Below are 16,350 nucleotides of genomic sequence, written 5' to 3' on the forward strand. Positions count from 1 at the left end.
TTGAATTTCGGTAGGAAGATTTTTATGGAGAAAGATGGTGATCTGGAAGGCCCTCGGTTTCCATGCTAATGAATGTGGCATAAGAGAGAATAGATTAAATAGATTCCATGGAAGGCTGTTGGGCAAATGTCAAACAATTAGGAGACAAGCTTTGAGCACATCTAAGTTACATGATGCCCCAGATGGGTCACTGGAAGTGGGGATTGAGCGTGGGACCTATGGATCTAAAAGGAGGAGTCTCTACTGCCTGAAATGAAAGATCCAGGTCTATTTATCTCAAAGGCTGTCGCAGATCTATAAACCTCTGTGGACCAGCCATTAGAGGGGGGTAGAGAGCCACAATGTGTAAGAGAAGGTTACAGCTATACTACAAAAAATTTCCTGTCGCCACTAGCATCTGTTCAGCTGCATCAGTGATGGGAGCCCTCGGGTATACCAGACTGCAGTAGCTTGAGGCATTTTTACCACTACCATGTCAGTTAAACCTGCTGAAGAGCAGGTGTGAATAATGTGGTGGAACAATAGTGTCTGACAGCTGGAGCTTTGTCTGTCCTGAGCATTGTGATGTGCCAGCATGTCTCTGAGACCCTGGTCTGTTTCTGCAGTGTTAGCTCTCATTTACTAAGAAGAATGTGTCTATCACTAATGTGGATGGCAAAACCCATCCAAATGTCATATGTTGTCTAAATGAGGCTGACTCAGTAGCAAAGAGATGGGAACTGCCTCACTTATCTCAGCGTGTTAACTCTGAAGCATAATGATGGCAATTTTAAATGACAGTGCTGATAACTGTTTCGCTGCTGATCAGTTTAACAGAAAAGTCCCAGTTACTCTGGGATTGTGGGAGGAAAATGGGATTTTAGGTATAACTTGGATAGAGACTACCCATCTCTGCTCCCAGTCCAGAATCTGCTCTCTTACCTTGTCTCTAAACTGCATCTTGTTTCTTTTTGCATTGCAGTGCATTTACACAGGTGTTCACCTTCGGCCCAACCTTTCGAGCCGAGAACTCTCAAAGTCGCCGGCATCTGGCAGAGTTCTACATGGTAGAAGCAGAGATGTCTTTTACTGAAAGCCTCCAGGACATCATTCAGGTGGGTACCAGTTTGTGTGTGATTTTAAAGGTATTGGAGCTGTCTCCTCCATTTACTGTGTTCAGCCTCGGGGGCAGTGGAATTGAACCTCCTATCACCTACTGTAATCTTTCTAGATAAATCAGGAGTTGTGTTGAAGGCAGCTAAGCATTTAAATTCTCTTTGGGCAGAGGAATGGCCATTGAAGGGAAATGAGGAAGGATTTGAGAAAAGGGCTGATCCAGTGTGCTCTGTGTGAGCCATTGGATAAACAGAGATTTCTACGACATGCTTCAGGACTGCGCTCATTTTTAATACAAAGGAACAACCTGCAAAGATTACTATTCCCAGCATGTAATATTCCACCTTGATTTTAGCAGAAGGCTGAAACATGTAATCACTGCTGGTCTTACTTGTGTACTAAAGCTGAGATGAGAGCCATTTTGCACAAACAGATGCCACCCTCTGGGTCTCAGAAAGCACAGTTTACACATCGCTGTCCTAGCTGTCCTGAGGATCCCACCTCCTGGGCTTGTGGGGAAAAGTCAGTCCAGAGGAAACAGAGAATTAGAATCTTTCAGGTTTCAGAGTAGCAGCCATGTTAGTATGTATCCACAAAAAGAACAGGAGTACTTGTGGCACCTTAGAAACTAAGAAATTTATTTGAGCATACTCATGCAGTGGAAAATACAGTAGGACGACACACACACACACACACACACACACACACACACACACACACACACACACACACACACACACACACACACACACACACACGTTACCATACAAACTCTAACAAGAAGGTGAGCTATTACCAGCAGAGGAGAGAGAAACTTTTTCTACCGATAATCAAAATGGTCCATTTGCAACAGTTGAGGAACACTTGGGGGGGAATAAACATTGGGAAATACTTTTACTTTGTGTAATGACCCATCCACTCCCAGTCTTTATTCAAGCCTAATTTGTTGGCGTCCATTTTGCAAATTAATTCCAATTCAGCAGTGTCTCGTTGGAATCTCTTTTTGAAGTTTTTTGTTGTAATATTGTGACTTTTAGGTCTGTAATCAAGTGACCAGGGAGATTGAAGTGTTCTCCGTCTGGTTTTATATGTTACTATTCTTGGCGTCTGATTTGTATCCATTTATTCTTTTACTAGAGACTGTCTGGTTTGGCCAATGTACATGGCGGAGGGACATTGCTGGCACGTGATGGCATATATCACATTGGTAGATATGCAAGTGAACGAGCCTCTGATAGTGTAGCTGATGTGATTAGATCCTATGATGGTGTCCGTTGAATAGATATGTGGACAGAGTTGGCAACGGGCTTTGTTGCAAGGATAGGTTCCTGGGTTAGTGTTTTTGTTGTGTGGTCTGTGGTTGCTGGTGAGTATGTGCTTCAAGTTGGGGGGCTGTCTGTAAGCAAGGACTGGCCTGTCTTCCAAGATCTGTGAGAGTGATGGATCGTCCTTCAGGATAGGTTGTAGTTCCTGAATTGGAACTGCTGTATTGGAATTAATTTGCAAAAGGGACACCATTAAATTAGTCTTGAATAAAGACTGGGAGTGGATGGGTCATTACACAAAGTAAAAGTATTTCCCGATGTTTATTCCTCTCCGCTCCCCCCCCACCCTGTGTTCCTCACACCTTCTTGTGAACTGCTGCAAATGAACCATTCTGATTACCACTACAAAAAGTTTTTTTTTTTTTCTTTCTCCTGCTGGTAATAGCTCACCTTAACTCTCACTGTCATTAGAGTGTGTATGGTAACACCCATTGTTTCATGTTTTTTGTGTGTGTGTGTATCTTCCTACTGTATTTTCCACTGCATGCGTCTGATGAAGTGGGCTGTAGCCCACGAAAGCTTATGCTCAAATAAATTTGCTAGTCTCTAAGGTGCCGCAAGTACTCCTGGTCTTTCTGTAGAATCTTTCAGAATTTCTCAGGTTCTACAATTCAAAACTAGTTCAGAGTTCTGAAAGGTTTATGGGTTTTGCTCTGTTTAGGGGGAAGAAAAGAACTTTGCCCCTTTGACTTTGAGAATTTTTGATGTTAAATGTCTTGCAAAATCCTAATTGCTCTGGGTTCTCCCCTTCCCCCTCAATCTCTGACCACCATCATCAACTGTGAGAGGAATAATTCTTCCTGTCACAGTGGTTTATTCTACAAGTCACATTCTGGATTGCAAAATACTTATTCTTGTAATGGTCTTATTTAAAGAAGTAGTGTTCCTGTTTCTTGAAATCACTGGACAAGCCATTAAAAAATATCTGACAGCTGCACTAAGACCTCAGTTAAGTTTCTGTTTCTCCATAAATCTTTAGAGAAACTGATCTAAATTCAACACCCTTACATGGCTCAGTACACCGTGCAGCTTTTCTGTTGAAAGTTTGTTGTCACTGAGTTTAGTGCTTTACAAAAGATGCCCAGTTGAAAGCCCTGGCGACTGATGGCCAAATTTGCATGTGTGGGTGTTTCAGGTTAGGTTTCTAAATCCATGTCTTGGTACCAAAATACAAACAGTCTGATTTTTCTGAAGTGTGGACTACCTGAACCTTCCCTTAACACCAGTGGGGAGTTTTGGATGCTGAGTTCTATTGAAAATCAAGCCATTTGTTTAGGGGTGTAAGCATGAATACACAAGCCTTACTTCAGGCTCCCACATGTGAAAAGTTGGCCTAACTCCTGGCACTGACCTCTTACCCAGATGGGAGGGGTGTGTGTGTGTGTGTGTGTGTGTGTAAGAAAAGTTCAGGATCTTTGCCTATTCTGTCCTTGACCTCTTTAATACAAGCAACAAGGGCTAGTTATTTCCAGCACAGGAGTGGTGGCTTTGGGGCTGTAGACGCCTGCCCGCTAGGAAACAGACTGAAATGGCAAAACTTATTTCGCATAGACCACCGATAGCTCATACCACTTTTCATTCAGTATCACCCCGGATGTGATTGTTTTTTTACTGTCATCCTAAAATGAAAGGTACTGTGTTGCATTAGACAGTCCCCAGAGCCATTCCACAATGTTATCAACTCTTGTGATTTTTATCCCCCGTCTTGTCGTACGCAGTGTCTTTTCTTAAAGCCCCAGCTGCTGGAGTCATATGATTACATGAGACGCTTAGCAAAAGAGTCTGTGCCTGTGAGAGCACACTGGCATGGAGCTCAAGGTCCATGAGTCCTCAGTTCCCCTGCTGGTGTAAAGCATCACTGGTAAAGCATCCCATCCTTCGCTGATGTTGGTCCACATAGGAGATTACAACCTACTACTGCTGTCAGTTACTCCATTAACTCAAGTGGCAGAGGTCTATGCAGTGCATAAAAGGTTCCAAACCTGCTGATGACGCATATGGGTGTTAATATGATACCACATGATGGAATATTTCAGTTTGTTTTCATAAAATCCAACTCAATTGCACACACAAAAACGACATAAAAAGAACATTATTAGGGTTGCAAAGTCAAACACTCATTAATTAGGAAATGCCAGAATTAAGGTTTCCTGTGCAACCTTAATTTAACCCACTTGTGCATAGTCATTATGATAGTCTTTAATTACATGGTCACATAATATTTTCCCACAGGACCCCTGCCTCATTCAGTGCATGTGGTGGCTGGTGCTTTGGGAGTGAATCAGTGCTATATAGTAGGGAGGCTGTTGTTTGCCTCATTTGTTACAGAAGTTGGAAGGTGCATAATGAATGAGACAGGGCATTGCAGGAAGAGAAAGGACAGTCTTGTAGTTAAGGCAACTGAGTTCTGCCCTGAAGAATTAGATTCAATTCCTGCCTCTGCAACGGAGTTTCCGTGAGATGCCAGACAAACCACTTCAATCACACTTTTCACAGGTGGTCCCTAATTCTGTGTTCTTCTTTTTCTGGGGGCCCAGCTTGAGACACCTGGGGTCTGATGTTTAGAAGTGCAGAGCACTCACAGCTGCAATTGACGTCAATGGGAGCTGTGCTTTGAACAAGTAAAGTGATATGTTATGCTAAGTACACTGAAAAATCATAACCTGGGTATCTCAGATTGGACATCCAAAATGAGTGGATACTTTTGATCTTAAGCTCTATGTGCCTCAGTTCCCCATCTGTAAAATGGGGGTGGTGATATGCCTCTCCTCACAAGGGGTGTAGTGATAATTAATGTTTGTGAAGTACTCAGATAACATAATGGTGAGCATCATAAATAAGCCCTGGAGGAAATTAATAATTCTGTCTTCAGGGAAGGGTTTGAATAGTATGTAGGAAATAAGGCTGCGGCCTAGGAGAAAACAAACTATTAAATAGCTCCTCATTAAGTGAGCACTGTTCATCCTGTGCACTTAATGAGGCAGAGGTCTTGTGGAAAAAAATAGTATGTAATGATGTAATTAAAGATCATTATGCATATGCACAAGGGGGCTGAGTTAAAGTTGCATGGGCAACTTCAATTTGGGCACTTCCTAACTTGATTGCTTGGCTTTGCAACCTTAATAATGTGCTTTTAATGTAAGTTTTGTGTTTGTCATTAGGAAATACATTTTTGTCAACACAATGAGAAATATTCTCTTTGCAGCTGTTTCACTGACAAATTATTTCTGTTGGTCCTTTGGAGCAATTGTTTCTTGAGGCAAACATTTCCTGTACAAAAATCGTGAGAGCGCTCAACTGGGATCCCAGAGTTGGTTTCCGGGGTGATGTTTGCCTACGACAGTGTTCAGTTACATCATTCACTTGCAACAGACCAATGTAGACAGCCGGTTGACACCGCTGACTGTTCTGTTGTGACACATCATGAGCACAGCCCTTGCTCTCTAGAAATTTAGCTCCTTACACAACAGCTATGCACACAGCAGTGGTGAGCAAGTGTCTGACATGAGTCTCACCATTTTATGAGAGCAAGCATGAAGAGGAGAGGAATATCAGTGCATGAAAACTCGAGTGAATCATGACAAGTGCATGACATTGCTTGAACATGTAGCAACCTGCAATCAACCAAAGACTACATCATTGTCATTGGGCACAATTCAGGGTGAATGTGTAGACAGATACACTCCCGCATGGGACTATCAGTGACTGTGCCTTATGCTGACAGCAGAGATGCTGACACATTCTCCTCCATTGCACAGCAGCCCTGTTGTCTCAAACTTCCAATTTTGTTGCAAATGCAGTGCTGCTTTGTTGAAATATCTACTGTTTTTACTTCAGGTGTATTCTTAGATTGGGGATGTTGGAAGTCACAAGCAGAGTACCACAAAGTTAAGGTCTGAGCTCAGAATCCTAATTGGAGACCTTCAAGAAGTGCTCCAGCAAAATCAGGGAAGGCCTGCTGAGACTTTTAACATTTAAAAAGAAAAAAGCAGGAAAAAAATTGAGGGTAGAGGATGGGAAAATTACTCCACCACCACCACCTCGCTGATCCCTGTCCTAAAGAGAACAGACAAAAAAAATTTCCTTTGCAGGTCACACTTGTTCCAGGAGGCCTATAAACCTGGCCCCTCCACTCCATCCCATCACCAAACCACTAACAGAAATGAAATTAACAAGGCATTGGCTATACTCCTCCACTTGCTTTTGTGATATCCTATTTCCCATCCCTCCATCTTGTCCAGTTAAAATTGTAACCTTGTTGGTACATCTTCACTGCAAAGGAAGGTTTTATTGCAGCATGGATAGGCATGCTGGCTTGAATCTAGGTAGCAGGGTAACAGCAGTAGTGTGTACATGGTGGCACAGGCTTCACTACGGGCTAGCAACCTGTATATGCTCTCAGGGTCACTGACAGGCTTGTGGCTTGGGTTGCTAGCTCATGCTACCGCTTCTTGACTCCTGTTGTTACCTGTGCTAACTGGATTAAAGCTAGCACAGGTAGCCCTACCTGTGGTATAATCACACCTTCACTTTGCAGTGAAGACATGCCCCTTTGGGGAAGAGATCTTTCATCTAGATTTTGCCTTATAAAGTACCTTGGAAGTGCATATATAAATAAGAGTAACTGCAGTCAGGAAGAGAAAACGGGTGAACCACATGGTTTTGGTTTTGCCAAAATAAAACCTCAGTCTCAAGCTTGGAAATATTTCTCAGCTTGTTTTTTCCCAGGCCACCCACTTTTTTTTTCCTGCAAGAAGAAAGCTGCGTATGTTGGTTGCTGTGGGGACCTAATTTTTACTTTAGCACAAAGCAAAAACAAAAAATAGTCCTACTTAAACAAAATAAAGTTTTTGTTTCATGTACTAGATGGTACTTTCATTTCCTAGAAAGAGGAAGCTTAATGTAGAATCCCTTCCTCGCTGCCTGTTTGAAACTGGGCTGTTGTAATTATCAATGAATTTTTCTAATTTCATTTGCATAAGCCTTTTTCTAGCTAGTTTAAAGAGGCTACAAAGCCAACTGCTGGAATGTTGGCTTTAATGTATCCAGTGTAGGTGTAATGGTAATGGTCTTCATTTACATGTGGTAGGGCCTTTCAGCCATTTGGATTTGCAGACACTTTATAAACCGGAGGACAAATTCTGTTGTTTATATCCAGGCATCCCCATTACCTTCCATGGAGTTGTACAGATGTAACGGAGAGTAATGTTTAGCCCTGTAGGAATCCATTTACCCACTGAGACAAATACAGTCACCTCTTGCAACAACTATTTCGTAATGCACAGCAACACCTCTTCAGTTTGTGACAGGAGCTGAAGAATACCTTCTCCAGTTGAGACTAGCTGGAGAACTTGGACAGAGTGCCTAAAAGCTGGTCTATACTGTGATTCCAATCCACGTTTAAACCTGCTTTAGCTGAACTGGTTTTAAATCCCGTTAGGATTTGAGGGAATTTCCCCAGCATGGAGAGGCCCTAGAAGAGTTTTTTGGAGCTATGTGTTCATCCTCCCTGAAACCTGTGTATACCACAAACACCTCGGCTCTGCTGCAAGCCTGTATACATCCCACAGGCCCATGCTTCCTCAGGTTCTACTAACTGGGAATTGCTGCACCTCAAACGTTCAGTTAGTCACTGTTGGGCTAGTCAATGGCTACTAGTAATCTGGAGTAAATAATAGATTCAGGCCACATCTGGACTCTGCTACTGAGGGCACAATCACCACTTGTGATCTGAGAGAATGCCTCAGACTGTGTTAAAACCCCCCTTTTATTGGGAGGTGCAAAACTTTAGTCCCAGCTTCAGCTGAGCTGCAGCTGGACTGCACCATTCCATCCCTGACACTGGCCTGCAGAGTTTGGCTGCTGCCGTGAATTAGAAAGATAAAGCAGGAGGCGTAGCGAATGTTCACACTCCATCGGTATCACATTCTCCTCTACATGTACCACAGAAGAACAAAACCCCAAAGGAAGGATATGCTTGTGATTGGTGCACTGGGCTGGGACTCAGGAGCTTTGAGTTCAGTTGCCCACTCTACCACAGACTCCCTGGGCATGTCTACACTACAAAATTAGGTCAATTTAATATAAGTCGATTTTTTAGAAATCAATTTGATACAGTCCATTGTATGTGTCCCTCCTAAGTGCATTAAGTCGTCTGTGTGCATCCACAGTACCGAGGGTATTGTCGACTTTCGGAGCATTGCACTGTGGTAGCTATCCCACAGTTCCTACAGTCTCCGCCACCCATTGGAATTCTGGGTTGAGCTCCCAGTGCCTGATTGGGCAAAAAATCATTTCTCACCTTTTTCCTGGGTTACAATGCAGATGCCATACCACAGCAAGCATGGAGCCTGCTCAGCTCACTCTCACTGTATGTCTCCTGGGTGCTGCTGGCAGATGTGGTACTGCAGTACTACACAGCAGCATCCCCTTGCCTTGTCTTGCCTTGCCTCGTCATCGTCCCGTGGGTGCTCCTGGCCGACCTCGGTTAGGTTGGTTGGGGGTGCCTGGGCAGACGGGTGCTCCTGGCTGGCCTTGATGAGGTCCGTCGGGGGTGCCTGGACAAAAATGGGAGTGACTTCGGGTCACTCTCTTGTTTGAGTTTTGTCCAATGGAGATTCATTCCTGCCTGGAGTATCATGCCAGCTGGAGGCTTCTGCCTCAGGCTGCTCTTCCAGTTGGCAGCACCGTGCCTACCCCAGCCTACCCCTTGCTCCCATGGCTCATGAAGCCTGGACAGTAGTAAGGAACAGTTCAGCTATAGGCTGAGCAAGTGCAGAATGGTGGTAGAATGTGCCTTTGGATATTTTAAAGCTCGCTGGCGCAGTTTACTGACTCGGTTAGACCTCAGCAAAACCAATATTACCATCGTTCTTACTGCTTGCTTTGTGCTCCACAATATCTGTGAGAGTAAGGGGGAGATGTTTACAGTAGGGTGGGAGGTTGAGGCAAATCACCTGGCTGCTGATTACGGGCAGCCATACACCAGGGTTGTTAGAAGAGCACAATAGGGAGCGCTATGCATCAGAGAAGCTTTGAAAAGCAGTTTCATGACTGGCCAGGCTACAGTGTGAAAGTTTTGTTTGTTTCTCCTTTATGAAAACCCGCCCCCTTGGTTCACTCTACTTTCCTATAAGCTAACCGCCCTCCCCTCCCCCCTTAATCTCCACTTGCAGAGGCAATAAAGTCATTGTTGTTTCAAATTCATGCATTCTTTGTGAATTTGTCACACAAATGGGGGGATAATTGCCAAGGTAGCCAGGGAGGAGGAGGGAAGCACTGGGGTGGGGTAGTTGTAGGGGCACCCCCTAGAATGGCATGCAGCTCATCACAGAAGGGGCATGTCTGGGCTTCTGATCCAGAGCGGCCGTTTGCCTCTCTGGTTCTTTGGTAGGCTTCCCTGAGCTTCTTAAGTTTCACGCGGCACTGCTGCAGGTCCCTGTTATAACTTCTGTCCTTCATGTCCTTGGAGATTTTTTCAAATATTCTGGCATTTCGTCTTTTGGAATGGAGTTCAGATAGCACAGATTCGTCTCCGCATACAGTGATCAGATGCAGTACCTCCCATTTGGTCCATGCTGAAGCTTTTTTGCGATTCTGGGACTCCATGGTCACCTGTGCTGATCAGCACGCCATGCTGGCCAAACAGAAAATGAAATTCAAAAGTTCGCAGGGCTTTTCCTGTCTACCTGGCCAGTGCATCTGAGTTGAGAGTGCTGTCCAGAGTGGTCACAATGGAGCACTCTGGGATAGCTCCCGGAGGCCAATACCGTCGAATTGCGCCCACAGTACCCCAAATTCGACCCAGCAGGGTCAATTTCCGCGATAATCCTCTTGTCGGGGAGGAGTATAGAAATCGATTTTAAAAGCCCTTTAAGTCAACAGAAATGGTTTCGTCATGTGGATGAGTGGAGGGTTAAATCAATCTAACACCGCTAAATTCAACCTAAACTTGTAGTGTGGACCAGTGCCTGTGTCATGCTGGGCAAGTCTCTTCAGCCCAGTTCCTGAAATGTATTTAGGCACCCAGCTCTTATTGAAATACCTTTGTGGCTGTGTCTCTTAGTCTCTCTGTGCCTCACCTCCTTGTCTGTAAAATTGGAATAATGTTTCTTTTCTCCTACCTTCTGTCTGTTTGACTTGTAAGCTCTTCAGGACAGAAACTGTCTCTTACTATCTGATTGTACAGTGCCTTGCACAGTGGGGTCCTGATGTTGGATGGGTCCTCTGAATGCTACCTTATTACAAATCATCATAACAAAGCAGAAAAAGAACTGTTCATTAAAGGGCAAACACCCAATATGAACTAGCCCGAGACCAACAAATACAGAAAGTAACAACTTTTCTTTGCTGCTGACCTGGGTTGCTGTTTGAATGTTTTAAATATGTATTTTTCATTGCAAATACTTAAGAATATCAGGTCATCAGCAGGGAGTGGCTCTCAAAGCCTATGCCTTGGCCTCTTGAGCTAAAAGATTTAAGCTTTTTAGCAGGAACAAGCTGATAGCTCTTATGTAGTCCAGCCACTAGAGGGGGACAAAGACACTCTTGACCTGCATGTAACTCGTTTTATGTGTAGCCTAGGATATGTAGGTGGTCTCAATTTTCGTGCTGTTCTGTGTTTTCCCTGTTAGGTTATGGAGGATCTTTTCAAGACGGTGACAAGCATGGTGCTCTCTAAATGTCCTCAAGATGTTGAGCTTTTTCATAAATACATATCTCCTGCCCAAAAGGTAATAAACATGAGAGAAAAAACTGCAGCCCGCCTATATCTTGCAAACACTCTTGGCAGTGTGTAGGCCTGAATTTAACAGAGCTCTCTTGTGTTACCCATTAAGAGTAGGTTTACATTTTTATTTTTTTTGTCTTTTGTTTTAACCAAGGGCAGGTTAGAACAGATGCTGAAGAACAAATTCGTAACGTGAGTACTATTTTTGATTGCTGGCGTATGACATGCTGCTGTTGGTTGAGCTCCTTCATAGTTATTTTCCCCCATCCCCTTGTCATGCCACTGATGATTAATTCTGCACAATGTCTTTTAAAGGCACTAATTGCAGTTCCGTATCTGTAGTTGAGCTGTGCTCTTTGCCCCGGGAATGGTTACCGTCTCCTTAACCACTTTGCATGTGTGTTGCATCTGTTTCTCCTTCCCTTTGTTTTTGTCTTCCCAGACGCTTTGGCACAGGGACTGTCTTCCTGACGGTATTTGTCTGTGCCATGCCTACCCACTCTCTGGGCGCTACTGCAAAATAAATTATTATTCACAGGCTTTAGCCATGCCCCTTTAGACTGTGATATGCTCCCCTTTCCTCAAAATCCCTGCTGTCCTGTATTAGCTCTATAGCCCTTGACTGCTTTTAGATAAGAGAGGACTTCAGTCCCCATTCTGGGCCTCCAAGCATCTTCTTTTTGCTCCACTCTCATCTGAGCGCTTGACTTCTGGTGGCTGTCCATTCATTCTGCCAACCCATACCAGGATGCCCACCCACAACTCTCCCAGGTGTTGCACTTAAGCTAGCCTGCCACATCCATGCTTGATGACAATGGATTTGTGATTTATAACTTTCAATGTTACTTTCATCTGCACAAGCACCACAAAATGTTGCTGAGAAGTGCAGTGTGTGTGTGAGAGAGAACCATGAGTCACATTTGAGCTATGGGCCACTTTCAAAAGCTTCAGGTAGCAAAAGGTCGGTGAGTTTCCAGCCAAGTTATTGTGGAATCCCATAACCCAAGCACATGAACAGCGTATTCCTCACTGACTATTATTTCAGAAAGCTTTAATGTATTATTGAATCCTTGCGGATCTTTTTTAGGGAGGTTGGTCTAGAACTGGATTTTGCTGGTGATACACAGAGATTTGATTATTGTTAGCAGGCTAATTTAGTTTTCCCAGAGATGACTTGTTTACGTTGTTACAGCCTGGTATGTGGAAAATCCATCATGCAGCTTCCTTAGGCCTGGGCTATAGATACGCATCTTCAGCTACGTTATTCGCATAGCTAAAGTCGAAGTATCTTAGTTCGACTTACCTGGCCATCCTCAACTACCATGGCTCCCCTGTCAACTCCACTTACTCCTCCTGCTGAGGTGGAGTACGGGCGTCGATTTGCAGATCGATTAATTGTGTCCAGATGAGATGCGATAAATCAATCCCCAGTACATCGAACACCACCCGCCGATCTAGCGTACCCTTAGTTTGATTTGGATTTCCAGTCACATTTTTACAGAAGACCCTGGGACAAATTCTTCACTCTGTTATCCCAGTTTGCTCTGCCAATTGCTCTATTGATTTACAGTGGTGGCGAATCTGGTGCCAGAATTGCCTTTCTGTCGACACAGACATGTCGATGAAAATAAGTCTGGCATTTTACAGTGTGACAATTGTAACTCTTCTATTAATGCAAGCTTTTCATGGCATGATCTGCCCTCCTGTAGAGTATTGTGTTGAGCACATGGTTGGTGGTAGGCTGATGGGAGTTCCTTTCACCCTGAAGAGCTCCCATGTACTTTTACAGACTAGATTTCAATGGAATCACTTCAGTCCTAGATGATATGCAGCCACCTCTAGGGTGGAACATGAAGTCCGTTTAACGGTGTGCTGTAGCACTATAAAAGCAGTCTCTTATGAAATGAAGGCCGGCAGAACATAATCCTCCAAACTGGAATTTGTCTGGGCCACTGGGACTAACCCACCTCCCATCCCCACCCCCCTCTTGATAAGAGTGTTGTGTGATTTTTTGATCTCTGCAGGTGCTCATTGTTAAGGCATCATGTGTGGTAAAGCAGTAAGCAGCACCTAGGTTCAGTGACTAACTCAGCGAGAAACCTACAATCTATTAAGTTACCAGGAGCTCTTCCTGTGATATTCTAGGGCTCCTTTAGGAAAAAGGTTTCCATCAAAAGTACATAAGAGTTGACCTTGCTTAGCTTGAGAAATCTGAGATCACAACCCAAGGTGGCATGACTGTAGTGTCCCTTTCATTTTCCCGTGCAGTGCTTAGGAAGAGACCCTCTTGGTACTCTCATTTGCAGTGTCAAATGCTTAGTTTTTTCTGTTACAGAATTCCCTATTCTGAAGCAGTGGAGATTTTAAAGCGAGCTCCTCAGACATTCACTTTCCAACCAAAGGTGAGTGGGTACCCTGGCTGTGAGAGAGCCACAGCCTGGTTCCTGCTTCTGTGGGGTGAGTGTGCAGAATGGTCTCCATTTCTAAATCCCTGGGAAGCCTCACTTCTCTCTTTCTGATGTTGCAACAAAGTTGTTAGTTCACACAGTCCTTTTGTGTCATTGCACGGTTGCAAACCAGCCATAATCCAGTGTAACCACCATAGCTTGGAAGATGAAGCGTGGAATAATTTAGGAAACAAGTTGTTACAAGAGGGAAGTGTGCGTAGTGAAGCTCTTAAGCAATGACTTAGGGGAGAGAGGTGGCACAATACCAGTAGATTGTAAGCCCTTTGCAGAAGGAGCTGTTCCTGCCTGTGTGCATGGACAGTGACTAGTGCATTGTGTGTACTTCAGAAACACATCATAACTATCTAATAGGTGAGAGGAATTTAGGTCGTACCAAGGGTTTAACTAGGTATAATGAAGTAAAACTGAGTCAAAGCACTGTTTTGCCTAGATAGGTAATGGAAGTCCTTTGTTCTTCTAAAAGACTATTGTAGCTAAGGAGAAAGCAGTTTACAAATTACAGTATTCCTAAAACTCCTCCTTCATCCCTGTTTCTAACAGATGCCACAGTAGGCAAAGTCCTCACTTGACCATTTCTAATCCCACATACATAGTCATTAGTCTTAACAGTCCTCTGTCCACTGCTTTGAGGATAAGTCTGGCTGGGCCCACCTTCAGAGCAGATAGCCCAAGATAACAGATAATTTATTCTTACAAAATTAGGCTCAGAGTTTAATACAGAGTTGTAAATCCTGTCTCCGGATACAGCTGTCTGTCATACGAGCAGTTACCCCCAAAAAATCATGTATGGCTCATGCTCCTGCTGCAATGGATGCGGGTACAACTGATGGTCTCTTCCAGGGGACATTGGGTTTTCCTAAGCGAGAGGCTGCAGGGGTGGTGTGGCATGCACCAGGGTGCGTCTGGGAAGGGAGAGAAGAGACAGGTAACAGGATGGGGACAAGCAGTGCTTGGATAAATTCACTTTAGCTGGTTGCTAAAAATTGACCAGGTTTGTTGGGGTCGGGGGGAAACCTTTGTCCAGGTTGTTCATTTAGACAACATAACGATCTGCTCTAGTTCAAGCACAAGTTACTAGGAGAGATGCAGGGATTCCTGGGTGGGATTCTCTGGCCCATGTTATGCAGGAGATCAGACAGGATGATCAGCTTGATCCTGTCTGGCCTTAAAAATCTGTGAAACTTACGTTAGTGCAGTTTGCCTACTAGATTTTTCCACATTCTAGAGACCCTGTGAAAGGCAGAGCCCTTCCTAGTATCCAGCCTTTGAATATGGTGCATATCCACTGTGTGGGGTCTTACTGTGTCTTCTAAAGTACACACACTCACTGCTGCAGGGTCCAATTTCCCGTGCTCTCCATGTTGTTGTCTTTACAGTGGGGCCGCGATCTCCAAACTGAGCATGAGAAATACCTGGTGAAGCACTGCGGTGAGGTTCCTGTGTTTGTGGTTAACTACCCATATGATCTCAAACCTTTCTACATGCGGGACAATGAAGATGGACCTCAACACACAGTAAGTCTGTGTGTGTGCATCTCCATACTTTTTGGTCACACGCCCTGTCCTCCCTTATCCTACCGAGCAATAGATTATCATCATTCTAGTATCTCTTGTTTCTGCCTGGAGAAGATACATCAATCAGCTGCAACAGTTAAGACCCAGTCCAGAACCTTTCCTTCCTTTAGAGAGAGATCCAAAACAGGAGAGAATCCAATCGGTCAAGAGAAGAATGGAAGGCCTAGGTCTTTGGAAGGCAGCCAGTTAGGTTTGCTGTAGTCAGTTTCTTTTTAACGGAAGTTCAAACATAAAATAAGGTAACAAGTATTTTTAAGAGGAGCCTCTTTAATGACAACCAGTGCCCACAGTATTCCATGGCATTGTTCTCCTGCCTTCCCAGCCCAGCCTGTGGGTATTTTATCCTCCTACCAGCAAATGGGGACAGGAAATAGACTCCTTTTGGGTACATGCTTTCAGCAAGGGGTCCCTGTGCTGTGTGACTCCAGGCACTGTGTCTGGAGGAATTCCTCTGTGCCTTCGACAGTCGAGGCATATCTGCGTTTGCCTGCCTCCCCACAGCTTGCTCTTGGGTTCTTTGTACCCCTTGGGGCGTGGCCACACACAAACTTACATCAAAATAACAGAACTGGTTTCATTTCACATGGATTGTTATTTTGGTGCAGACACTTTTATGTCAGAACAAAAGGGGCCTGCTTTGATTTGATTTTGGTATCAGTCTGGTATTTTTTACCCTCGCTGGCAGATGGCTGCTGCATTTAGTGACCCTGCCCCTCTGCAAAATGCATTCCGCAAGTGCGAGGTAACAAAATGAAACATTTGCTGCTGCTGTAAACAATCACGGCTGGAGAAGCTCTTCTGGAGCGTGTGTATATATTTACATAAGTGGTATCCTAGACTCAACAGCGGAAGCTTGAGTTGCAGTTGTAGTGACTGGATGAGAGAGCCCTCCCCAGCTGGCAAGAGGGAGCAGCATTTGGGAAAGGGTCTGTGAGGACCCCTGAAGAAGCCCATGTTTCCTCAGTGTGCTTCTTTGTCCCCCTCTAGTAACTGGAGCACAGGAGTTCATGAGTCGGCTACAGTCTTTGGCTAACAGAGCTGGGTTTTTTAGCTCAGGCTTTTCTATCCAGAGGTTCTGGGTTCGATCCCTTCTTCCAGTGACCAGCCAGAATGTGTCTTCTGTGGAAGGTGTAACTTCCAGCTCCAGGAGACATACCTAC

The 16,350-nt window shown here is 44.4% G+C and overlaps 1 protein-coding gene across 1 annotated transcript in view; it reads left to right on the plus strand.

Annotated features, from left to right (window-relative positions):
- NARS2 (asparaginyl-tRNA synthetase 2, mitochondrial) overlaps positions 1 to 16,350 on the plus strand; it is a 79,410-nt gene that overhangs the window by 47,185 nt on the left and 15,875 nt on the right. The window contains exons 7-11 of the mRNA XM_050941819.1: positions 962 to 1,094; positions 11,054 to 11,152; positions 11,303 to 11,340; positions 13,484 to 13,550; positions 14,993 to 15,130. Of these exons, the coding sequence (XP_050797776.1) occupies positions 962 to 1,094; positions 11,054 to 11,152; positions 11,303 to 11,340; positions 13,484 to 13,550; positions 14,993 to 15,130 (475 nt within the window). The remainder of the gene's footprint in view (positions 1 to 961; positions 1,095 to 11,053; positions 11,153 to 11,302; positions 11,341 to 13,483; positions 13,551 to 14,992; positions 15,131 to 16,350) is intronic.

The sequence above is a fragment of the Gopherus flavomarginatus genome, chromosome 1, assembly GCF_025201925.1.
Source record: "Gopherus flavomarginatus isolate rGopFla2 chromosome 1, rGopFla2.mat.asm, whole genome shotgun sequence".
Classification (NCBI taxonomy): Eukaryota; Metazoa; Chordata; order Testudines; family Testudinidae; genus Gopherus; species Gopherus flavomarginatus.